Source organism: Megalops cyprinoides, chromosome 23 (assembly GCF_013368585.1).
Source record: "Megalops cyprinoides isolate fMegCyp1 chromosome 23, fMegCyp1.pri, whole genome shotgun sequence".
In the NCBI taxonomy this organism is placed as follows: Eukaryota; Metazoa; Chordata; class Actinopteri; order Elopiformes; family Megalopidae; genus Megalops; species Megalops cyprinoides.
The window spans coordinates 16,827,249-16,850,913 of record NC_050605.1 but is presented as its reverse complement, the minus strand read 5'-3'; the positions used below and the strand labels follow the sequence as shown (position 1 = coordinate 16,850,913).

At 43.8% G+C, this 23,665-nt stretch overlaps 3 protein-coding genes across 3 annotated transcripts; 2 read left to right on the top strand and 1 right to left on the bottom strand.

Annotated features, from left to right (window-relative positions):
• The first annotated feature begins 600 nt into the window (after positions 1 to 600).
• ndufa9a (NADH:ubiquinone oxidoreductase subunit A9a) lies at positions 601 to 8,019 on the top strand. The gene is made up of 11 exons (XM_036517806.1): positions 601 to 670; positions 2,193 to 2,363; positions 2,701 to 2,798; positions 3,097 to 3,188; positions 3,536 to 3,677; positions 4,254 to 4,356; positions 5,100 to 5,170; positions 5,264 to 5,340; positions 6,721 to 6,816; positions 7,399 to 7,465; positions 7,740 to 8,019. Exons 1-11 carry the CDS (start codon positions 613 to 615, stop codon positions 7,908 to 7,910), a joined length of 1,146 nt encoding a protein of 381 aa, XP_036373699.1. The 5' UTR covers positions 601 to 612; the 3' UTR covers positions 7,911 to 8,019.
• A 3,229-nt stretch (positions 8,020 to 11,248) lies between these two features.
• ribc2 (RIB43A domain with coiled-coils 2) lies at positions 11,249 to 14,239 on the top strand. The gene is made up of 7 exons (XM_036517807.1): positions 11,249 to 11,419; positions 11,600 to 11,681; positions 12,003 to 12,314; positions 12,424 to 12,542; positions 12,858 to 13,079; positions 13,177 to 13,343; positions 13,943 to 14,239. Exons 1-7 carry the CDS (start codon positions 11,303 to 11,305, stop codon positions 14,022 to 14,024), a joined length of 1,101 nt encoding a protein of 366 aa, XP_036373700.1. The 5' UTR covers positions 11,249 to 11,302; the 3' UTR covers positions 14,025 to 14,239.
• A 654-nt stretch (positions 14,240 to 14,893) lies between these two features.
• LOC118770721 (adenosine deaminase 2-A-like) lies at positions 14,894 to 19,231 on the bottom strand. Its single transcript, XM_036518487.1, has 9 exons — positions 18,920 to 19,231; positions 18,572 to 18,791; positions 17,856 to 18,066; positions 16,722 to 16,849; positions 16,167 to 16,257; positions 15,902 to 16,010; positions 15,440 to 15,597; positions 15,098 to 15,300; positions 14,894 to 14,984 (listed from the first exon to the last, which is right to left on the bottom strand). Exons 1-9 carry the CDS (start codon positions 19,209 to 19,211, stop codon positions 14,894 to 14,896), a joined length of 1,503 nt encoding a protein of 500 aa, XP_036374380.1. The 5' UTR covers positions 19,212 to 19,231.
• Positions 19,232 to 23,665: the final 4,434 nt, after the last annotated feature.

Below are 23,665 nucleotides of genomic sequence, written 5' to 3'. Positions count from 1 at the left end.
TTGGTTAGATTTGCATGGCTTATAAATAAATTGGCGTACAACTTCAAACCTTCTTTTGTGGTAGTTCAGGGCTGGCTAATAAGTCTTAATTCTAGCCAGGGATTTCAACTCTTTGGATTCCTTAGTGCAAAGTGCAAAAATGACACTAACAGTAGAACAAAAGGGAATAAAATGTTCTTACGTAAAAAGAAATATGTTCCTTTACTAGATGCTCCTACTAATAAAGTAATGTGCAGGTGGACGTTTTAAAGGTCAATTTTCTCATCTTCAATTACGTATAATGCCTCCCTCTTACATGCAAACTCATACAGAACTTCCACTAGATAGCACCTCCTCCTGTCTGAGGACCCTTGCAAAACTATTTGCAGCATTAACAAGCTGAAACAAAAAAGTAAAATCCAGTAAAAAAAAAAAAAAAAATCCAGTAAAACGGACCCCTACAGAGTAAATGATTTTTTTTATGAATGTTCATTTTAGTTGACCTCTCTCGTGATGGTTTGCTGGTGTACGATGCTTTCAGGGCGCGATTACCTGATTGTTTCTGACAATTATTCGTTTTAAGCCTTGAATCTTTTTGACCCTCCGTTGCTCCGTACTCCATATCAGAAAAACATGGCGGCCGTTACTCTGGTCTGCCGTCGTCCTGCGAGTGTCCTTCCCAGGATTTTCAGTAAGTCTGAAACGAACTGTATGCTTTGCTGACTACAGAATCAAGGCGTATAAAGTAATAACAAAATCCAGCTTTCGGTATTATGTCTTACTTAGGAGTTGTATTTCCCGACCATTTAATTCCAGGCCTGATGTGACCCCCCTAGTGCTATGACCTGCAAGATCGCTGGCTAACGTTAGCGAGCTCGTCTAACTAACGTTTTATTCGATTTCCACTGTTGACTTTTTCAGTGACATGTTATGAGCCTGCTTTCTTTGACAGTCAGTGATCACAGTTTAGGCTACCCGCCAGGGGTTTATATATTTGCTAACATGTCTGTTAGTTGTCCTTGTTTGCGAAGGTACCGGGTTTTATGTTAGCTTGCTAGCATATTTTGCCATCACAAAGAATTGAATTGGCAAAACTTTCGTTGAGTTTTGAATTGGCAAAACTCAACGAAAGGAATAAGGGTCACCTGTACCAGCTCTCTGCCGTTTCAGTGCAACGCTAAAATGCAAGCATTGCATATGGGGGGAATACGAGGACTCGATACTGAAAGCTAACATTAGCTACCTGACATTAAAACCCGGCTGTAGAACCTTGAGTGACCTAACATTATTTAAGTTAGTTAAGCCTGGTTGCTCATCTTTAGCTGGCTAACTTACTTAACTTAAATAGTCCCTTTGTAGCTAAACATCTGTCTAGCGGTAACGATAGTCAATACTTGGGACATGTGGAATAAAATGGGGTATAGCCTGCTAGATTGCTTTGAAGATAATGTCAATAATGAATGTAGCTAAGCTTCTTCATATGATGCATTTGTGATGTCTGCTATTCGAAAGTGTCTTTACACTAATTTAATTCACTATGTAACACCTTTAGATAACTTCCCTTTTCATACAAGACAACTGTTTAGGTCAAGATCACGTTTGTGACCAAGGTTGACAAACATTTGAGTTTATGGGGGAGTCAGTTTGATGAGGAGTAGCTGTCTAGCTACATAACGGCACCCAGCTGTAATGATGTATGGATTTGCACACAGCCATTTTAAACAAGATTACAAAAATCAGTATTGCAAGTTAATAAGTTTATAATAAGTGAAGAAAATAATTTAATAAATGTATAGCTGCCAATGTTTTCATAAATACCTTCTCTGTTACACTTCTATTCAAGTGGCTCTCTCAGTGACTGCACGTTTTAGTCAGAAGTAGGCTATATTATTTGCCACATGCCATTTTTATCCTGCATATAGAAAGTGTCTTAAATTTGGTGATGTAGCTTGTTACAAAGATGCCTTTGGCTCGTGGAAGGAGGTGTGTGCAAACGAGTGTCTCTGTAAATACTTGAGAATTTTCAGGAATATGCAATTTTACAGGCAACTTTATGGTGTTTCTTCGATTTCTTTCTTTGTTCGATTTCTATCAGGTTCAGGTTACTTTATTTGTACCCAGAGGTAGATGTTCTGTGTTTATTGTTGTCCTTACTGACCCTTGGTAAAGCGGAGAACGCAATGGCAGTGCCTTTTCTGTGCCTGTGCCTGTAGGTGATGGCTCCCCTGTGGTGCTGGCCTCTGCCCCCGTGGCAGTCCAGCAGAGGAAAGTCCATCATTCTGTCATCCCCCGAGGCAAGGGTGGCCGCTCTTCCTTTAGCGGGATATCAGCCACTGTCTTTGGCGCCACTGGCTTCCTGGGCAGATATGTGGTCAATCGTCTTGGTGAGTAAGGTTATTAGCCCAGTTAGCTGTCATTTTGATGCTGTCTTGTCTGTCATGGCTGTTGTCCCCTAAGAAGTTGTTACATCACATTACATTATTGTCATTACATGACAAGTTTATTTGTCATTACATTACATGTCATAAACACGTTGTTGTATTGTCTTCTGTATAGTTCTGTGTTTTGCATTCACCAAACAAGTATATCGGTGGCAAATAACACTGACGGTAGCCAGTGTATGACACCAGCTGGATGTTAGTTGGCTGGTGTTAGGTGGCTTTGCACAGAAAGCCTGTGTAGAATGAGCTGTGTGTCTGATGTGTGTTTGCTCTTTTGCAGGGCGTATGGGTTCTCAGATTGTGGTTCCTCACCGCTGTGACCAGTATGATATCATGTACCTCAGACCCATGGGAGACCTGGGCCAGATAATCTTCCTGGTAAACCAAAAAAAAAAAAAAACAATAGCCTCCATATATAAACGTGGTTCATTTTAGCGGATGCTGATACACTGTGGCATAACATGTCTGCCTATTTGAATATATGAGATGAGAATTAAAGAGGAAAATGTCTTAGAAATCCTTGCCTGCCATCGCTGATGCATGGTTGCAAAAGCACTCTATTTTCAGGGTGAGGTGCTCACAAAACAATATTTGAAACACGTCATCATGAGGTCTTAGCTGTTGTAATTTGCAGACTGTGGTGCCTGTCTTGATGTCTCCCCCTGACATGTTTAAGGAATGGGACGCCAGAAACAAGGAGACCATAAAACAAGCCATGGCTCACTCCAATGTGGTCATCAATTTGGTGGGAAGAGAGTGGGAGACAAGGTATGCATTGGACCGTACTGGACAGGACTCTGTATAGAACTGTTTATCTGCATTTGAGCTGATCAAACCTGAAACTATAAAGATGCAGCTAACAATGTCAAACTTCAGTATGTATATAGCTGATTTCATTTGTGTATAAAGATGGTTCTGTTGGGTTAGAGAAGTAAGGTTAAAAGATCAGTTAAGAATAATAATGTGGCAGCCCTGCTAACATGATGGCCTCTTCTCAGAGGCAGGATCAACCTGTTAGATGTTTGGCTGGAGCTTGTGTAACGGTTAAGATCAGAATGGTATGAACTGTCTAGTCCCATGATATTAACTTGTTCTTGTTTACTTTCTCCCTAAAGGAACTACCGCTTTGAGGACATCTATGTGTCAATCCCACAGGCGATTGCCAAAGCAGCCCGTGAAGCAGGCATCCCAAAGCTTATCCATATGTCCCACCTGAATGCAGACATCCGTAGCCCCTCAAAATATCTGCGGAACAAGGTCGAGTAACGTCCTTATCACTGATTGGAGCTGTGTAACACTGAATGACTTTACAGGGAGTATGACGTGTGTAACTAAGTCTATGAGTGGTACGACCTGTAAAGCTTTGATTCTACAGGCAGTACAGCTTGTATAACTGTCACTCTATTGCCAGCATAACCTTTGTAACTGTTATTCGACTGGCAATTTCACATGTACAGTATCAGTCAAAAGTTTGAATACACCTGATTAAGATAATGGGAAACATGCATTCAGAGACATTTTAATCTAAATATTTATGCTTGAATGCTTGAATTCTGTTTCTTAGGCATCAACTTCAAGATTGGTATTTGTGTGAATATTGTGTGTGAATTTCTTTCCAAAGTAATTTCAAAAAATTTGTTTATAACACTTTTTTGGTCACTGCGTAATTCCATTTGTGTTGTTTCATAGTTTTTTAAAATGTCTTTATTATTATTATAAAATGTGGAAAATAGTAAAAATAAAGAAAAGTGTGTCCAGACTTTTGACTGGTGCTGTGTAACTGATGCTGTGTGGTGTAAAACAGCGCTGTGTGTAAAACTCTGGACTCTGCAGGCAGTCGGGGAGCAAGCAGTAAGAGATGAGTTCCCCGATGCGGTCATCATGAAGCCCTCTGAGATGTTTGGGAGGGAGGACAGGTTCCTCAACCACTTTGCAAGTATGCCACATGTTACACACTCACATTTTGGCCGTTGTGCACAAAGCCACACAGCCCGTTGAAACTGTCACATGCAGGTCTTGGAAGGTTGGGAGATGACTTGCTGTCAGTCTTCCACACACATTGATGCTCTTTTAGGTCCCTGAAAAAGTTCCACAATTTGTGATACCTTAGTCCTTGCTTTAAAAATGTCCATGTGATGCAATTTAAAATACATTTTCTACATCAATTATGTGCTAAAGAAATATGCAATCTGTGACACCGTCTTTTTAAAATGTTTGTCCTTACATTTTTAAGTTATAAAGCTCTCTAAATGATTTGTTCTTTAAGACCAGACTTGTGCCCTTCCGCCATGAATATTAGAGGTGTTAGATGCTTACTCTTCAGTTTAGGGAATATGGAAGTGTTTTATTTTATTGCCATGAGCAAAAGAGCATATTGATAAAATTAGTTGGATTGGGCAGTTCCCTTTGTAAATTGTACTGGAGGAACAGACAGATATTGAATTACAGAAGCATTGGTATTTCAGTCACCTGTACAGGGAGCTGTTGTCTCTTAATGTTTACATGCATTTCGAGTCAGGTGTTTACACGAGAAGAGGTATGCAGCTCTTGTACCAGAAATCTTAACGTTAAAAGGTGCACTGGTATCTGCTTGTAGATTGTGCTGAAACAAGCATATGTGGTGAATACAGGCAGATTACATCTGTTGCTGCTGAAGTCCCCTCTTTCTCTTTTGCACAGATATGCGCTGGTTTGGGAGAGCCGTGCCCATGATAGCTCTGGGGAAGAAGACGGTCAAGCAACCTGTGCATGTGAGTGCGTGAGCCCTGTCAAGACCTCACTGCTTTCTAGACTGTTCTAGGGGAGAGAGCAGATGTTAGAATGACCTGTTCTTCTCCTCTCAGGTTGTGGATGTGGCCAAGGCTATTGTCAATGCCATAAAAGACCCTGACTCCAATGGGAAAACCTATGCTCTAGTTGGGTAAGGATGACCTCACTGCCAATTTAAATAAGGTTCACTGTAAAGTTAGTTGTTGATCTCGTGTATTTAGCGTGTTTATTGGGGGTTAGGTTTCAATCTGCAGTAGCTACACCAAGCTACAGATGAATGAGTTTCCTCCTGTGGTCTATCTGTGTCATAATTACAGCCACTTTGAGGCATAGCTAGCACAGCACAGGTTAGAGATTACGTGGAATGCTGTCACTTTTCCCTATGAATATTTCCCTTGAGATCTTTTTCTTAATAGCTGTTGTCAGATTTTGCTCATGGCTTTTTGAGTTGGAAGCCCAGCAGTTGAAGGCTCTTGGGCCTCTTATCATAATATTTTTCTTTAGTGAATGTCAAAGCCCTTTCCATCCTCTCCGTTAATTTAACATCCTTTGTATTTCTTTCAGATTATTCATGGCCATTACATTTCCTGTTAGTTTATAATCCTTCTTGACATATGTAATCTTATATTCTAATTATTTATCTTTCTTTTCCCTTTCACATTTTTAAAAGAGGCATAGGTTATGATTTCTCCCTGCTTTACTGTCTCGGAAACTTCCCAGAAGATGATAGGGTTAATATCCTCTGTCATTCATTTCCTTATAGCCCTTACTCTCCCAATTTTCAGCCATATTCTGAAAAAACTTTTTCCATGAAGCTTGAACTGCTACTAATATTTCTCTATACATGGTAAATAAGCTATGTAAAGGATATGTGTGATTTTTTCCTCAAATTGTCTTGGAATGCTCTCTCTTCCTTATTTTGTTTTGTTTTTGCAAAATGGCTTATCGCAAACAACTATCTTACCAGTAAATTATGACTCTAAGATTCTTAGAAAGGCAATGCTCATGTACAGACTTCGGCTCGTAGGAATATTCAGAAGGAAGTGTTTCCGTGACACACTGTTTAACAACCCACGTTTTATTTGAGTTTCTCATGAACAGGAATATTGACTCGTTTGAATGAGCCGTGTCAAAGTTGCAATTATCGCAGAGTCTGTCAAGCGGCAGTGTAGCATAGTGGTTAAGGAGCAGGACTTGTAACCGAAAGGTTGCCGGTTAGATCCCCGCTGGGACACTGCTGCTGTACCCTTGGGCAAGGTACTTAACCCACAGTTGCCAGTCTCAGTAAATATCCAGCTGTATAAATGGATAACATTGTAAAGAACTGTAACCTATGTAAGTCGCTTTGGATAAAAGCGTCTGCCAAATGAATAAATGTAAATGTATTGTTTTATTTCCACTTGAATTGAAAGGGCAGGTCCGCTGAGCAGTGTACCCAGCTCCCGCAGCGCGTGTGAAGGCCTGAGATGTGAGGCAGTCTGGCTGTTGATCAGAAGTGTGTCATGTCTTCTCTCTCTCTCTCCCTCTGAAGGCCCAACCGGTATCTCCTGCATGACCTGGTGGAGTACGTCTACGCTGTGGCGCACAGGCCGTTTGTACCTTACCCAATGCCACGACCGCTGTATCAGTGAGTATGCAGCAGCACAGAGGTGTTTCAGTAAACTCCTGCTGTCTCCTTCTTGTTCACCTCTTCATCCCTGTACACCTGTCCTCCACTGGGAGCAGTGTATGCACAGATTAGAATCGGTGCTGAAAGATTAGATTGCACAGAGACAATAACGCTGTTACAGTAAAATACTGCATTTGTGAGACCCCAGTGCATTGGGAGAAGATGACCACAGATTCTTTAAACATGGACTAGACAGTCAGCTCACTGTTAGTCGTATTGAAAAGGCCATTGTTGCCACCACCAGGTTTTCTGATTCGCTGGATCGTTATGAACATTCTTGAAGGGTTGGAGTCTAAACAGCCAGAACCTCATAGACAGAAAACAGGAAAAATGTGTAGGGGCTGATTTCTTGGCTATAATAAAATGTCTATCATGCATTCGTCTGCATCAGTAGAGCACCACTGGAAGAATATAACATTGTACTGGGAGTATAGGATAGTGCACGGGAAGAATAGAAGATTGTACTGGGCGTTTTCTGCAATGACTGAACACATTGTTCATCATTTGTAACACTTTTCTCCCCCCGTTTGCCTGTTTCAGCATGATTGCAAAGTTTTTCGAGATGAACCCGTTTGAGCCGTGGACAACTTGTGACAAAGTAGATCGGGTATGTACCTCCCAGCAGCAGGCGAAAGTGTCAGTCATGTCTGCATTAACACACGCTGATGGAATCCTTTCGTGGACAGAAGGGAAATAGGATGAAATGAACCTTTCAAATGTTTTTGTTCTTTTGAGAGATAATACACAATCCCCCCCCTCCCCCCCCAATTTCTCCTCGAGCACAAGGGTTTTTTACTTGTGGCATGGAATAATTGGGCGTCGCCGTGCCGTTTCAGCCTTTAAACTGTCTGTTGAATCCGCCATCTTGTGGCATCTTCCAGCTCCACCTCACAGACATGAAGTACCCAGGCCTGCCTGGCCTGGAGGACCTCGGTATCGTGCCCTCCTCGGTGGAGCAGAAGGCCATCGAGGTCCTGCGCCGTCACCGCCGCTTCCGCTGGTTAGAGGCTGAGCTGGGGGAGACCAAGCCAGCCAAGACGGTCGATATCTGAGCAGCCCGGGAGGGCCTGGCAGCACCTGCCCACTACCACGCCACCAGGGCGGCGCTCTGCACACAATGCTCCCTTTTATTTTACCAATCTTCTGTACATATGAGAAAGCAACCCTAAGGAATAAAATCTCTTCAAAACAATGCTTTTTTGCCTTTTATGCTATGTAATCATATACTATGTGCCTTTTGGGCGTTGGGGGAAAAAAAATATAGCTCAAATGTGCTATATATTGCCAAGTCAAAGAGGCAGCAGTGTAGCATAGTGGTAAGGAGCAGGGCTCGTAACCGAAAGGTTACTGGTTCAGTTCCCTGCTGGGGCACTGCCACTGTACCCTTGGGCAGGGTACTTAATCCACAGTTGCCTCAGTAAATACCCAGCTGTATAAATGGCTAACATGTCAAAAAAATATATTGAATACTATGTAAGTCGCTCTGCATAAGAGCATCTCCTAAATGACAACGATGTAATGTGAAATTCATAGGTTGGGTCCACCCCTGCCCACAAGCACTTTGGCAAACTCCCCAGTAAGGCACTGCCTGTCCCTCTGAGTCATGTCCCTTGCCTGAGGGGAACCTGTTGCTGAAATGCTGGCTTCGCAGTGAGGGGGCAAAGGGCACAGTGACCAAAAACTTTGCATGATGGGTGGAGACCGGTTAAAGCAGTGATGATTCAGCTGTACACTCCCTACTCGCCTTTATTCTTGAGGTTACTGATATAAGTGTTGAGGGGAAGAGTTCTTTCAGTTTAGCCCTCTAGCTGAATGAACACACTCAATGTATGAGTACACATTTTGGCCCTGTTTACACTTGGTTTTAAAATGTGCCTTGGGCGATCGGATCACAAGTGGACAGCCGAGACACATCGCCGTTTACACCTGTGTCTAACATGCGTCTTGAAAATGTCCAGCTGACCACTTGTGTTCAGATTTCGTTACTGCCTACGTCACCCCGCCTACACTTATTACGTCAGTCTCTGTCGCCAGACAAGCACCAGATTTGTTTAGCACGAGCTAGCTGAGAAAACAAAAATGTTTCAAGAACTAATATACACGTACGAGCTGTTCCAACTGTTGATATTGGCAGGACAAAGTCATTTACGACTTGCAAAAGAGCGCAGGACAAGATGAAAAAGGAAGAATGTTCGAAAAGCATTTTTTGAGCGTTGGCACGCTGTCACCAAAACAACCACCACGTCCTGCGTTGACGTAATTTCCTGTTACGTCTTTGTCGGGGATGCACCAGGACGCATTAGCGTTTACACTACAAAAGATATGTGATCAAATGCGTCCCGGACCACCTCGGCAAGTGGTTTGAGTGATCGGATCACAATGCGTCTTGGTGGTCGTTTACACTTGTATTTAGCACTGTCCACTTGTGATCCAATCGCCCGAGACCCATTTTAAAACCAAGTGTAAATGGGGCACATGATATATTTATGGCAATTGTGGTAAACGTGAAAAGCTGGCTACAGAACAAACATTCCAAAATAAATATTTTGAGGAGGGACAGAAAATAAATTTACATGGAACTGTCCCCTTTTTCTGTTTGCACATCACTTATGTCACAACAGGATGAGATATCCTGGAATTCAAATTGCCCATTTATGTCCTAGCCATCATCATAAATGTTTTTTGGCTCTGTAAAAAGTCGCTCAATACTCAAGCCTCTGGTGCACGGAAGCCTTGGATAGCTTCTGAAAGAGCTTTACATACAGGGACCGGCATGTGTTTGACAACCTAAATATACTGAGATCTTAACAAATGTGTTGTGTGACAGGATTCACAAAGGTGACCACAGTCATTGATTTTCTACACATTTTCTACATTTTCTTCACATGTAGATGGATCAACGTCTTACAACAGCCAATGGTGACCTTCCTGCCTTAGGGTGGAGGAGGTCTTAGCAAACAGAAATCAGACAAACCTTGAAAAAAGCCATGTACGAGCACCACACTGAACACGTACTCTCCTACAAACACACCCACCACACCCACCACACACACATACACACACGCTGAGGGGTGATGAGGGCTAGCTGGTTTCGCGGGGTGGCCGCTGTGCTGGCAGCCGTTACGGCTTTGTCCTACATAATGTCCATCAAGCGAGAGGTGCGCTTGTACAGAGAGAGTCTGCACCTCGCTCATGGGAACGACACAGCCTGGAGCCAAGAGGCTCTCAGGCGGCTGGAGAGGATGGAGTCTCACATCGACAAGCTGGGTGAGTTCACTGGTGTGGGTTGACAGCATGCTGCAATCTATACCTATATCTCTCACACAGTCACACAAGGCTTAAATATTTGTACAATATTACAAAATCTAGCAATACAATACCTACAACATAAACTTTGAAATACATCTGTGTTATCCTTCCTGAAAATACTTATACTACTATGCTACTACTATGGTGTAAATTAACTGTACTAGCCAACATACCATCAATAAATGTAAATTAGCACATCACTACATAACTTATGCCATAAACTATAAGAAATGCCCAAATATATATCTGTTTTACAGTTTCTGTGTCTGATACTACAGCCACTTGTACACTTTTGTCATGCACATCTGCACCTGCTATTATACACACAGTAAATCCTTCTTTCTTCTAAGACCTATCAAAAAATGAAGTCACATTCAAATTAAATTAAACTTATAGTATTTCCAAAAATCAAAATGGGAAATTATTTTCAAAAGTCACAAGTGATGGAGCAAGTGCCAAACCAATCTCAATCAGACATTTTTTTTTTTTTTACAGGAATGCCTTTTTATTTATCTGTGTGGGATTTTTCTCCACAGTAAAATCCATGAAGACAGCTGATCATGGACAAGGCCAGCCTGAGAGGGATGCAGAGGTAAAGATGGAGAAGGAGGTGGGGAGAAACTGGGGAGACCAGCTGTCTGAGGAAGAGCAGAAAGAGGCAGAGGCACTGTTTCAGCAATATGGATACAATGCCTTCCTGAGCGACAGGCTGCCCCTGAACAGAGAGGTCCCAGACACGAAAACAAAAGGTAAGATTGGCTATACCCTCGATCACTGAGCTGAAATTTGGCACCTTGTCTTTGTTTGGATCTGCCCTGCACTTTCCAGATATTAATTGATGATATTAAATGGCCAGCACAGGAGTTTCCTCTGTCACATCTGCTTGTTCGACACGACAGCTTTGAAAGCAATGATATCACAGTATAATCTACCATAAAGTAACGACATTCCTTCAGAAAAACATTTGAATTTTTATCTTTCGTTTCTTGTGCGGAGTGAATGCTGGGAGTTTTTAAATTCCCGAGCAGTATCCTAGCAACCGATATGTTTACTCTTTCCTAACATGCGTAGTCCAGAGCAATTTAGATGCTGATTTCCCGTTGTACCTAGCTGCTTAGGTATAGAGCTTTTTAAAATGAGCAAAATTGAGTTACAGTCAGACCGCATTGCAGCTGCAAATTTAGAAAGGCGGCGTAACCGAGAGCTTCAGAGAAAAGACAGGATTTTCAATGCAAAAGTTAGAACGATTGGAGTAAGTAACTTAATGAAAGTCAACAAGCCTGCTGTTACCTTAGCTGTCCTGGCGTTAGTTAATGTTATCAGTTAGCTAGCCAGTTAGGTAGAGCTCGCTCACCGCAAACAAAATCTCTAGAACGGCAAACGTTATTCATTAAATCTGTGATGTAAGCTTTGGGTCTGTTTCTTCATCTAGGTTGATAAAGATGCTCTTGATTACCAAGTGGAGGAAAGAAGGAAGAGAGAGGAAAAAGAAGCTGAAGAGCTGAGGGCGTATGGTGAGCATTCACTCTTCCTTACGGCCGATTTCAGCATGCTAGACAGTCTAGACTCTAGAGATTAAAAAAATTTACTGGCCTAACCTTATAGGAGAGAAACGGAAATACCGTAAATTAAGAGGAAAATGCTATCGTGCATCAACACTAGAAAATAACTGCCAGTTTGATCACACTGTAACAGCTGGATCTGAACCATAACCTGTAGCTAGCTAGCTACAGTCTCCATAAAGGGATAAATGTCGTATCTGAACACAAGGCAGTATGTGTGCTTATACTGAACTTCATAACTGAATGGATGAATGAACCGACTCCTGTACTCAGCTGCGGATCTTGAGCGCCAAGATCAGGTGGCCTGCCTTCTTGAGCAGAGGCAGAAACAGGACCGTCGGCAGCTAGAGAAGGCCATACAGCAGTTCCGCCAGGACTTCCAGCAGCCCGAGAGTCAGAGGGAGTTCGACATAAACAACCCCAACCTGCTGCGAGAGCAGGAGGGGGAACAAGCGCTGCCGGGTTTGGCGGGGCAGGATCCGGACAGCGAGGAGCGGAGGAGGAGGCAGCAGGAGCAGCTGCGGGAGTGGTCCCTACAGCAGCAGCGAGAGCTGGAGATGGCAAGGCAGCAGCAGAAATATGAAGGTACGGCGTCCGGCTTCCCTTCCCTGTCCGTTAGCTTTCAGCGATTTCAGCGGCTCTTGCGTGTTCCATCTCACCGACCACACTGGCCCTGTCCTTATGTCATCCGTAGACCAGCAGTATGACCTCAGCAGAGTGGCTCTGGCCAACAGAGCCATCGAGCTACAGAAGATCAGTGAGGAGAGGCAGAGGGCTGTCGCAACTGCCACTAAAGAATTCAACTTGGCTAAGGTAGGTTAGCGCTGCGTTTTCTGTCCGGTATGCTGGTATCTGATATGTGGGTTAGCCTGTATGTGGACTCCATTTGTCTTGGTGCATACGCTGTCACTGTGCAGTGGCATGTCTGCCACATAACTCATTCTCAGGGATTACTTTTGTCGCAGGTGCTGTGCAAATCCACTGATCTTTATATCACGTGCATCAGCTGTATGTGCACACGGGTGTTTAGGCCGACACATCCACGTGTCGTACAGGTTGTCTGTGGGTCAGCGCGGCACTTCATGTGTTCTGATGCGCGTTGACCGAGCAGCCTGTGTGTGGTGCCAGGTGGCGGAAGCGGCCAAACGCCAGCACAGGGAGCAGGAGCAAGAGGAGGAGAACAACAGAGTGGAGATCCTGAACCAACTGAAGGCCGGGGAGCTGAGCGTGGGCCAGGAGGAGAGCAGCAGCGTGGTGGGCCTGGCCCGCCTGTGGCTCAACAAGGGCGTGAGCGCCGAGTACAAGAAGCACATCATCGACACCCAGCTGCAGCAAGCGGAGGCAAAGAGGGTAAAGCCAGCAGCACTTCTTCCGCCCCTTTCACAGCAGAACGGGCCAGGGTGTAAAACGCTGACGGCGCGTCGCGCGACGTGTGCGTTCTCCACAGAGGGCGAGCGTGGCGAGGCAGCAGCAGGAGCTCCTGGATGACCGGGTGCGCGTGGAGTCGGCCCGCACCGCCCTGTTGCTGGAGAGACAGCAGGCCCGCATCAGTAGGCAGCTGCGCCGCGCACAGGACAACACCAACGCCCAGCTGGCCGAGGCCCAGTCAGCACAGTGAGTCACGCTCACAGCTAACTAGCACAAAGAACTGACCCCCACTGCAGTGTCACACTCAACCGCACCACAGAGGGTTACCGTCCATGACGTGGCCGGTCGACAGCAAGGCTCCTGTCGTTTTTAAAAGCGAGTCACTAAAGTGATTCAATCGCATAATGAGGTTCGTAAAAAAATTTAACACTGGAATTTAGGAAGTTTTAGGAAGTGAATTTCAAGGGATGCTTAGATTGTTGACAAGGGCACAGGTGCCAGTCTGTTGCACTGTGGAATCTGATGTCCGCAGTCCTTGTGGCCCGCAATCACTTGCGCTAGTGAAGCAGGAGGAAAAGGAGAGATGCCCCCACTGTCTCATGGTGATGGCTTCGTTCAGTGCATATCAAAGACATAGGTTACACAGCACTGACTCCCACTGCATTCTCGTCATTCAGCATCATCACAGGAAAAAACATATAAGGTGGGCTGCAGCTGTCTAGTTCATAGTGTAATTTAAAGCAGATCTAATTTCACCATTGTCACTCTAGCAATACAATCAAAATGTTTATTTACTGTGAACTGGCGATCATGGTGATGACACTACAATTCCTCTTTTCTTCCAGGAAAAAATACCTTGACAAGCAGGAGTACAGCAATATTCCTGATGATAGCTACTTCTCTCAGTTTAACACCACCAGCCGATAGAGCAGTTTCAGGACCTTTCTACACTTGTTCCTCCAGGCTCACAGGAATGGGAGGAGCAATAAAGACTTACTTATTCTCAGAAAGGAATCTGCATGGATACACACAAAAATGTGAGGAACAGGGATTAAACCTTGATTGAACCCAAAGTTCATTATTTTTACCTGCATCTCAGTTTGTGACTTTTGTAATGTAAATCAGTCAGTGTAACACCATTAAAAAATATACGGTTCCTATATTAACCTGACAAGCCTCATGAGATATGTTTATTGCAAAAGAGATTGTTGGTAAGATCTGAATGGCTTAAGAATAAATTCCAGTTCAGCTTCAAGCCTCCTTTGTGGTGGTTCAGAGCTGGCTAATAAGTCTTAAATCTAGCCAGGATTAATTGCAACAGTTTGGATTAATGAGTGCAAAGTGCAAAATTCACAACAATAGAATAAGTGAATAAAATGCTCTTGGTTGAAAATAAATATTTTCCTTATGCAGGTGCTCCTACTGATAAAGTAATGTTTAAGTAAATGATTAAAGGTCTATTTCCTTTTCTCCCAATATGAAGAATGCCCCCTTGTGTGCAAACTGGTGCAAAGAACCAAAACAAAACCTCCACTAGATGGCAGCTGCTGCTTTCTGGAAATCCTTTCAAAACTATTTGCAACACTGACAAACTCAAACAAAAAATGTTAATGTCAGTAAATTTGTAGACGGATGCTAACAGTAAATGATTTTTTTTGAAAGTTCATTTTCAATAAGATGTTAAACTGTTCACGGTCCTAAATGCATTTTTGTAGATTCATCTGGCACTGCGCCACGTGGCCTGATGTGACGTTCCTGTCACGGCTCCCAGTCCGTCCCTCTCGCACTCTGGGTCTCTACGGCGAGTTCTCAGAAATGAACTTAACCCACTTGTTCTGCCAAAGGGCCAGTGCTTTGTCCTTCAGTTGAGGGGACAGAGAGCTGTATCTGGAAGCAGGAGAAGGAGAGTTAAGACTCCTGCTGCAACCACACACATTCCTCACTAATATATGTATATAACACACAGACACCGCCCTGTCTGATCAGCTCAAAGGTCCCACCTGATAGAGTTTATGGCCAGCTCCTTTAGTGTGCCCAAATGGGCACTGATCCCACCGATGCCCACAAACGCTTCATAGAAGTCGTATGAGAGCCCAGAGGTTCCGAAGATAGCTGGATCGTCTGAGCTGACAACCAACGGATGGCTGTCTGACATCAGCACTCCAGCAGGGTGGTTCCGCAGGTCTGAGACGAGCTTCAGCACCTGCGCAGGAGACAGGTAAACCTCAGTCTTAATGCAGGGATTAGCATCCTCTACTGTGCAGTCTAAGTCCTGCCACATAAATTAGTGTGATATGTGAATGACTGTGCTGATTGGTGGATTGTAGCTGTGATGGGCATACCTGGTTGGAAATGGGGCACACTTCCACAGCCACACCCCTCTTCCTGGAGAGCTCCTTGGCCAGAGGGTGATGTGCAAGGGCAAAGCCGTGTCCAATGCGAGTGGTGTTGAAAAGTAGGGCATCCAGAAGGTTCTCATCCATGTCAGTACCCTCCCAGTCTACCCAACACACACACACACACACACACACACACAGTCTCGATTTGCACTGTTCTCATACAATGCACTTATCTGCACCATATTTTACAATATAATTTAGGTGCACCGTGTAACAGACAATTACATGTTGGTTACTGGTATAAATGTATTGTTAAACAGGTTCATACATTTTTATTAACTTATGAAGCAAAGAGGACACTGAGACACATTTCTGCCTTATGCTGAAAGGCAAAGCTTTGATTGAATGAGAGGTGTATGCTTGAGGAGGTCAAGGGTCAGAGGTCAGGAGTCATGATCAGCTCACCCGTCTCCCCTGCATGGAAGAAGTAGGGCAGAGTGACCCCGAGCTCCGCTGGCAGAGACAAGGCCTCTCTGAAGTACCAGAGGGGTCTCCCGCTGTCCTCCCGCCCCACCTCCAATCAGAGCAGTACGTTAGACCACACCTACTCCCTACACAGTGCACTCATAACTGACCAATAAGAAAACAGTGTACATTTATATCAGTAAAAGGAGATACAGGAACCTGGGTGGGCCCTCGATTACATCCCTCTTTTTTAGGGGCTACTTACCAGGTCGAAACCTGCCATGACCTCTGGAAACTCTCTATGAAGGTGCATGGCATCCTTCACTGCTCGTCTGACCCCAGACAAATTCAAACTCCTGCAGTGTACAAACAGGATGTTCTCAACCTAAAGCAGTGAAGACAGCTTGCTGACAAGACTTGCTGACCTTTCCCTCCCCTGTCATTGATTACCCTGTTTGCACCTTAACAGGTTAACCCAAGAACTCACCCATAGAGAGAGTGAACAATTGAGAATGATAACTCAGAGTTACCATTGCGTTATCATACCTGCCCAGGGTGGCAGTGTATCATAGAGGTAAGAAGTAGGGCTCGTAACCAAAAAGTTGCTGGTTCAACTCCCCACTGGAGTGCTGCTGTACCCTTGTGCAAAGTACTTAACCCAGAATACCCTGTATAAGTGCATAACATGAAAAAAAAAACTGTAACCTACAGTATGTAAGTCACTCTGGACCAGATTTTCTGCTAAATGACAATAATGTAACTTTATAGCCATGTGGTCTTTACCATACATACATTGAAGGCTATCACCTTAAGAATTCACCTTTGGGCAGTGAAGATGATCCGAACCCCCAGAAAGTCAGGATGTTCATTGATGAACCGCTTGGCCACATCCCGATAGGCTTTTAGGCTCCAGGCCCTGTGGTGTGTTCTGCCATGCAGTTCGTACGTCTATACACAACGCAAACAGCATGAAATGCACCAGATGCTCAGCTTCAGCTCAACACAATGAGTACAAGACACACAGGGTCTTCAGCTTCATCACAGTAAGAGAAACGTAATACTTGGATTGCAGGCGTAGCTCTATAGCGTCAGCTCTGTCTGCGCAGAGAGAAACATTTGCGCAGCTCTGCGCAGTCAGCTCTGTATGTGCAGAGACCAGCATTGCATGCATAGCTCTATACCGTCAGCTCTGTCTGCACAGAGAAACATTGCCTGCGCAGCTCTGCGCAACATCAACATCGGCAACATCATCTGCGCAGCTCTACGCAAGTCTGCGCAAACAGCAACATCATCTGCACAGAGCTGCGCAGAGCTGCGCAGATGATGTTGCTGTCTGCGTAGAGCTGCGCAGATTTGCACAGAGCTGCGCAGATGTTGCTGTCTGCGCAGAGCTGCGCAGATTTGCGCAGACTTGCGCAGATGTTGATGTCTGCGCAGTTCTGCGCAGCTCTGCGCAAATCTGCGCAGCTCTGCGCAGACAGCAACATCTACGCAAATCTGCGCAGTCAGCTCTGTATGCGCGGAGACCGGCATATAGGCATCCTGCCCACGATAAGAGTACATACACACCTCTGACAGTGCAGCTCTCAGCTCCAGATACATGACATTCGTGGGCAGGATGCCTATAAGCCAGTCTCCACGCATACAGAGCTGACTGCGCAGAGCTGCGCAGATGATGTTGCTGTCTGCGCAGAGCTGCGCAGATTTGCACAGAGCTGTGCAGAACTGCGCAGAGCTGCGCAGAACTGCGCAGACATCAACATCTGCGCAAGTCTGCGCAAATCTGCGCAGCTCTGCGCAGACAGCAACATCTGCGCAGTTCTGCGCAGCTCTGTGCAAATCTGCGCAGCTCTACGCAGACAGCAACATCATCTGCGCAGCTCTGCGCAGTCAGCTCTGTATGCGTGGAGACCGGCATATAGGCATCCTGCCCACGATAAGAATACATACACACCTCTGACAGTGCAGCTCTCAGCTCCAGATACATGACATTGTCTTTGTAGAACTCTTGCAGGCCCTGGTAGAAATAGTCCTTGAACACAGGAGCGTGGCTTATCAGCCCAGATGCTGTATCGAAAGTCTCCTCAAACCTGCTCCACACAGCGTCCTGATTGGGGTAGGCCACCTCGGGGTCGGGTGTGAACAGTGTGAGGTTCTGTATCAGACTGCCAGGTTGCAAGCAAAGGGAAAAGAGAGCAAAGAGGGTATTTAATAAGAAAATGGGACTCAAATCAGTGTTTTACAGTGAAGCAAAGTGTTCTGATTGGTTGAGTATAGTTAGTGATTGACAGTATATGGTAGCTCCACCTATCATCACATTTAAATTATTGTAATTTAGCAGACACTTTTATCCAGAGCCACTTATATATGTTACAATTTTTACATGTTATCCTTTTATACAGCTGGATGTTTACTGATGCAATTGTGGGTTAGGTGCCTTGCCCAAGAGTACAGCAGCAGTGCCCCAGTGGGGAATTGCACTAAAACCTTTTGGTTACAAGCCCTGCTCCTTACCACTATGCTACACCACGGCCCATCATGGAGTTCATGAAGCTATACTTCCCCGTCATAAAATGTTTGGCCCATTTTTAAATCTTAAATGGTCAATTTGTTAGAAAATACACCTTGATTTATTTTACCAGGGACCTCTGTCCCATGCTGAGCCCCCACCTGTTGTCCAGGTCAGTGACGTTGTCCGTCTTGCCCCGCAGAGTCTCCAGCAGCAGCCAGGGGGAGCACTGCGGTTGTGGGTGGGGCTTCCAGGCAGAGAAGCGGAAACGCACAGACTGGTGCTGGGTAAAGCACACGTAGCAGTGAGGCCTGTACGTCACATTCTTCACCAGCCAGTCCGCCCCCACCAATGCAGAGCTATGAACATGCAGAGCGGCCCCTGAAAGAGGGGGTTTATACGCACTGTAAAATAGCGAATGCACATCTAATTCAATAATCTTGGGAACATCAGCGCTATGTTAATTGGGGGTGCCCTCTTAACTTTGGGCTGTGTGAATCCTGAATCACCTTTGGGCATCTTCTGTAGTAAGCTGAATATGGGGCTACGTTGGATGAGGGGTCGTGCTTTGAAGAAGTGCATGGCAGGGGGAAACTGTGTCCCGGCCATCTCCTGCTGTTTGAGTTTGTGTAGGTGAGCACTCAGCCTCCTCTCTGCCTCTGTCAGCACCATTCTGCCCCCTATCTGCAGGGAGGCCTCCTGCTGCATCAAGGCTTCCCTCTGGCGGGGGTCAGGGATGGCACCACACACACCTGCCCAGCACAGCAGCAGCCCTGACAGCAGGAAGGACAGCACTGCCATGTTGCGGGCTGGGAAGCACACAGTGGACAATGCTGCAGAAAGATGGGGGGTGAAACCGGGATTGAGATAACTCAGATAGAGAGTGTTAAAGGCTTTACCTTTTCAGATTTACACAGACAGACCATAATTTAAATGAACATATTTCATAAGAACTTCCATCACAGTAACATTGCTATGCCTTTCAGCTTTACGTATTTGTAGAGTTTTAAAGAGCACTCAGACGTCTGCTAAAAACGACAAGAATCCAAGGGAAAGTTTACAGGGTGAAAGAGGAAGGAATCTCACCATTGTCCCTGTCTGCATGTTTTTGACCAGTGATCTTACTTCCTTTCAACTTATGCGATCTCAGATTTTGAAGAATGTCTGCCCATTTTCTGATGAATCTCATGACATCTAAGAATACCAGCCAAAACCACAGACCAAACCACAGAAGACAAGAGAAGAAACACCAGGCTCCCATTAACCTATGCCAAGATAGCCTATGGAGAAATACAGGGAGTAAGGAATTGGTATATTTAAAGTGCAGGCTATAGTAGTAGGTGGACTTTTACCAGAGGGGATATAACCGTACACAGTTACATGCTGTTATGCTCACATGAGAAGCACAGGACTAAATGACTGGATGAAATTTTAAGTTGGGAAGTAATAAATTATTTTTATTTTCTTAATTCAGTCTTGTTTTATAAAAGGTATTTTTACATCTAATCAGCAAAGTTGTAAAAAAGGTATTATTTCATAAGGATATTCAAAAGTACTGCAATTTGAAGGTACCTCCTGTGATAAAACATCCTTTTCATATTTTCTTTATGCCTAACTTTAATCTATGAGAAATATCGTGTGATTTCGATTGCTCCGTATTAAGAATTAAAGTAAATATACAACCTGCTTAATTTAATATGGCCGCTGACATACTTTTTCTTATAAACTTGCTGTAAGCTTTTGTAATTCCTTGGTGACTACTGCTGTAATAAAAACGAGTTCAACATGCATCGCTTCAACACATCGCCCCCTGAAAAGTATTAAGTTAGTATAAACGTTAATGACGTTTTTAGGGCAGCAGAATGTCTTTCACTTGAAAACTGTTGTAAGTAAAGCCTATTTAGCTAACTGCTGCCTATGGCATTAGTTGGCTAATGGTCTGAACAGTAGACTGCAAAGTGTTGAATTTTATAAAGACGTTCATTTAGGTACTAATTGCCACTACAGTGCTGGACAGCATATGATTTAGCCAGCTGGTCAAGAAGAGGTCTAGCTTTTAATACTGGCCTCCACTTAGTACATCTGTCAGAATATAACTTTGACTTGGTTAAACTGGCTTGGCAATCATTTTCAAACCTAGCAATCGCTGCATGATTTCAAAATAACCTAACGTTAGAGGTTCAAAAAAGCCTCTTGTAAACAGCTGTGGTTGTATAGTAAACAATTTTAATAGTGTAGCTGACTGATACCTCGCTAACCACAATGGTTTAGATGCAACAAATGAACAACAACATTAATAATATAATCATGTTTCCATTACCAACTCACTCCCTCTCCCTGTCTCCCCAATAACAATATCACACGCACAGTTGATGCGTTTTGCATTGAAACATACGCATAGCCTGCCATGTTGGTTAATTTTTCGATCTGGTGGGCAATCCGAACACTAATAACTGAATAACTATTTTGTTAACTTACAATAGGCTGGTGACGTCGAGAACGGCTGCAGGTATCCTCAACGACGTATCCTGCCACTAACTTCTGCAGATCCTTCTTGTGTCATTGCCTTGGTTTACTCGGCTCTAAAATAAAATTTATTTTTCCTTACAGAGAAGGGGATCATCCGTCTGAGTGACTCTTACTCCTTAAGTCAGACAATTCTGGTCTGAAGGCAACTCTACACTTTCAGATGTCTGTCTACATCTCAAAGTTTTCTTCAAACCTTTGACACTTTCTAATTGTGACAGCTCCTCCAGTTTGGCTAGACTAGCGGCTGAGCGCTCGAAGTTTGCGGCATGTCTCTGTTTGGTTCGGGATTACGGTATAACTTCAAGAACAAGAGCAAATTTTTGGCGTCAGTCCAAAATGGGACGTGTCAGATAATTTCTGCACATTTACAGCATGTTTTAAGAGAGTGTTGCTAGGAAACAGCCTCACATGGCTGTGCTTGCCCGTGCAATCCACTCAGTTTTGTACTAAAGCCCATCTGGCATGACCGACCTGCAGCAAGGTCTATAACTTCAGCAACATACCTCCCTAAAAAACCAGTGTGGACTGGAAAATGCCAGCGCTTTCACGTAGTAACAATTGCAAGTCACGAAATAGCTAATAGATAGCTAAATATTTATATTTATATTTATATTTGTATGGGAAGATGACATATGAGACGACAGGTGAAATGTAAAATAGCGATCCAAAATATTAACAGGAAATTGCTAATCATAACGTCTTTGCACCAACACACACACACACACACACACACACACGGCTGCACAGCTTTGCACTTAATCGCACAGATCTTTGCCTAATTGTAATTCTCCATTCCATGACTATAGTAACAATATCGATGCAATAACATATACTAATTTATACAGGGGGTAAACAAAAAAGGGAAACAATATATTAATATTTATTAACTAATAAGATTGGCCGCCGTTTGCTTTCCTAACAGGTTCAGCCCTTTATGGAATGCTGTTACCCAAGTCTTGGACTGTCTCCAGTGGAATATTAGACCGTTCAACAAGAAGAAAAAAAATTTTTTTTGAAAGATTAAGGAGGTGGAAATCTACTCTACTTCCCATGAAGGTCTAAAGATGTTTAGATCTGATGATTGGGGAGGCCATGGAAGGTGTTTGACGCCTTCCTGGTCTTCGTGAAACAACTCTTGAATCCGTGTAGCAGTGTGTTTGGGATAGTTATCGTCTTGGAAAATAGGAACATCTTGAGCAAACGATGTTTGCACCATAGGGGGCACCTGATTGCCTAAAATGGCTTCGTATTCCTTGTATTTAATTCTACCATGAGGAGAAATAATCGGACCTAACGACTCCCGAGAGATGGCCGCCTACCCCATAGTAGATCCACCACGAAGTTTAACAGGTGGGAACAAGCAACGTGGGTTGAAGGCTTCCTCTGGCTTGCTCTAAGCATAAACCTGTCCAGATGCAGGACAAAAAGTATAGAAGACGCGTCAGGTCATATCACTTTTCACCGCTGCTCAGAAGTCCAGCTTATGCGTCGTTGCACATTGACAAGCGGTTTCCGAATGGCAATCCGCCCATAAAGATAAGATTTGTGAAGCTCACGACGTAGGTTTTTTTTGAGACTGGGTCACGGATGTGTTCACTGAGGTCTGTGATCATTTACAGGCTGTTGTTTTGTGGTTTTAGCAACGGTACTGTTGTGTCCGTCTATATTTTTCAGAGGGTTTCCTCTTTAATAATGTAGATTTTCCTTGTTTGGCGAATGTTGTCAATGATTTTCACTTCCCCCTTTGACACATGCCATTTCTGTCACTGACACATCTACACTTTGGGCAACAAATATTTCACCTCTTTCAAAATCTGCCACGTTGCTCTATAAACCAACCTATTAAAAGTGTTGGTGCTAAATTGTCTTGTGACAAAAACCCTGGCAATGGGTATTGACATCAATATTAAACGTGTGTAGACTCCTTTTTAATTGCAATTTGCTAACATCAAAATGTGAATCCCTTTTCATTTGGTTTCCAGTGTACACCCCCTGTACATAGCTAGTGTAAAGTTCAAATAAACTAGCTAGCTAGTTGCTAGTTGCACCTGCTGGAAAATCTAGATGCTGATGTCATAACCTTGCTGCAAATGGCACTGTAATACATTTTGTTTGACAAGGCCGATCTCTAGATTGACAGGTCGGTTGACGGATACAAGAGAGGAAACTTACTGGTGCGATTTGAATGTCAAACTTATGTGTTTTTTTCCAGGTACCTATTTAACGTCAGGGCTTTTTACGGTCTACATACAGAAAAACGAAAACCTCTTATTACTGATCTTAAAACCATTCAGTCAGGGAGCATCTCCAATGCTTAGGTATTTATTTTGATTTCTTGTCCCAGTAAATCAAATGAAAAACTGATGCCTACACTTATAAAATATTAATATATAAAATAATGGTTACTTACAGCCAGTTGTAAGGATCTTTTCTGAGTTGTTTCTCTCAGACATGCCCTCCCTTTAGACTTATTTTCAATTAATATTACTCTCTAAATACAATCCATTTGCATTTTTAGCAGCTTTTCCAAGGCAATCTCCATACAGAGGTTGAATACAGCAATGCTGTGGTGAATTCTGACAGTGAACTGAGTGCTTCCTTCCACTGTGTGGAACTTTATGTTGGAACACTCAGCGGAATTCCTCAATCCATGAGATAATTGCACCATGTAGGGCATTTTAATGTCCTAGCATGTGATCGACAATAGGAAGCGGACTCATGTCATA

Excerpts from the sequence above, each read along its gene's own strand:
- ribc2 (XM_036517807.1), top strand. The coding sequence starts at position 11,303 with ATGAGCAAAATTGAGTTACAGTCAGACCGCATTGCAGCTGCAAATTTA. Across the intron at positions 12,543-12,857 it reads AAGAATTCAACTTGGCTAAG|GTGGCGGAAGCGGCCAAACG; the intron begins GTAGGTTAGCGC and ends GTGTGGTGCCAG. Across the intron at positions 13,080-13,176 it reads AGCAAGCGGAGGCAAAGAGG|AGGGCGAGCGTGGCGAGGCA; the intron begins GTAAAGCCAGCA and ends CGTTCTCCACAG.
- LOC118770721 (XM_036518487.1), bottom strand. The coding sequence starts at position 19,211 with ATGGCAGTGCTGTCCTTCCTGCTGTCAGGGCTGCTGCTGTGCTGGGCA. Across the intron at positions 16,850-17,855 it reads TGAGAGCTGCACTGTCAGAG|ACGTACGAACTGCATGGCAG; the intron begins GTGTGTATGTAT and ends CGTTGTGTATAG. Across the intron at positions 14,985-15,097 it reads CTGGCCATAAACTCTATCAG|ATACAGCTCTCTGTCCCCTC; the intron begins GTGGGACCTTTG and ends TCCTGCTTCCAG.
- ndufa9a (XM_036517806.1), top strand. The coding sequence starts at position 613 with ATGGCGGCCGTTACTCTGGTCTGCCGTCGTCCTGCGAGTGTCCTTCCC. Across the intron at positions 2,364-2,700 it reads ATATGTGGTCAATCGTCTTG|GGCGTATGGGTTCTCAGATT; the intron begins GTGAGTAAGGTT and ends GCTCTTTTGCAG. Across the intron at positions 5,171-5,263 it reads CGGTCAAGCAACCTGTGCAT|GTTGTGGATGTGGCCAAGGC; the intron begins GTGAGTGCGTGA and ends TTCTCCTCTCAG.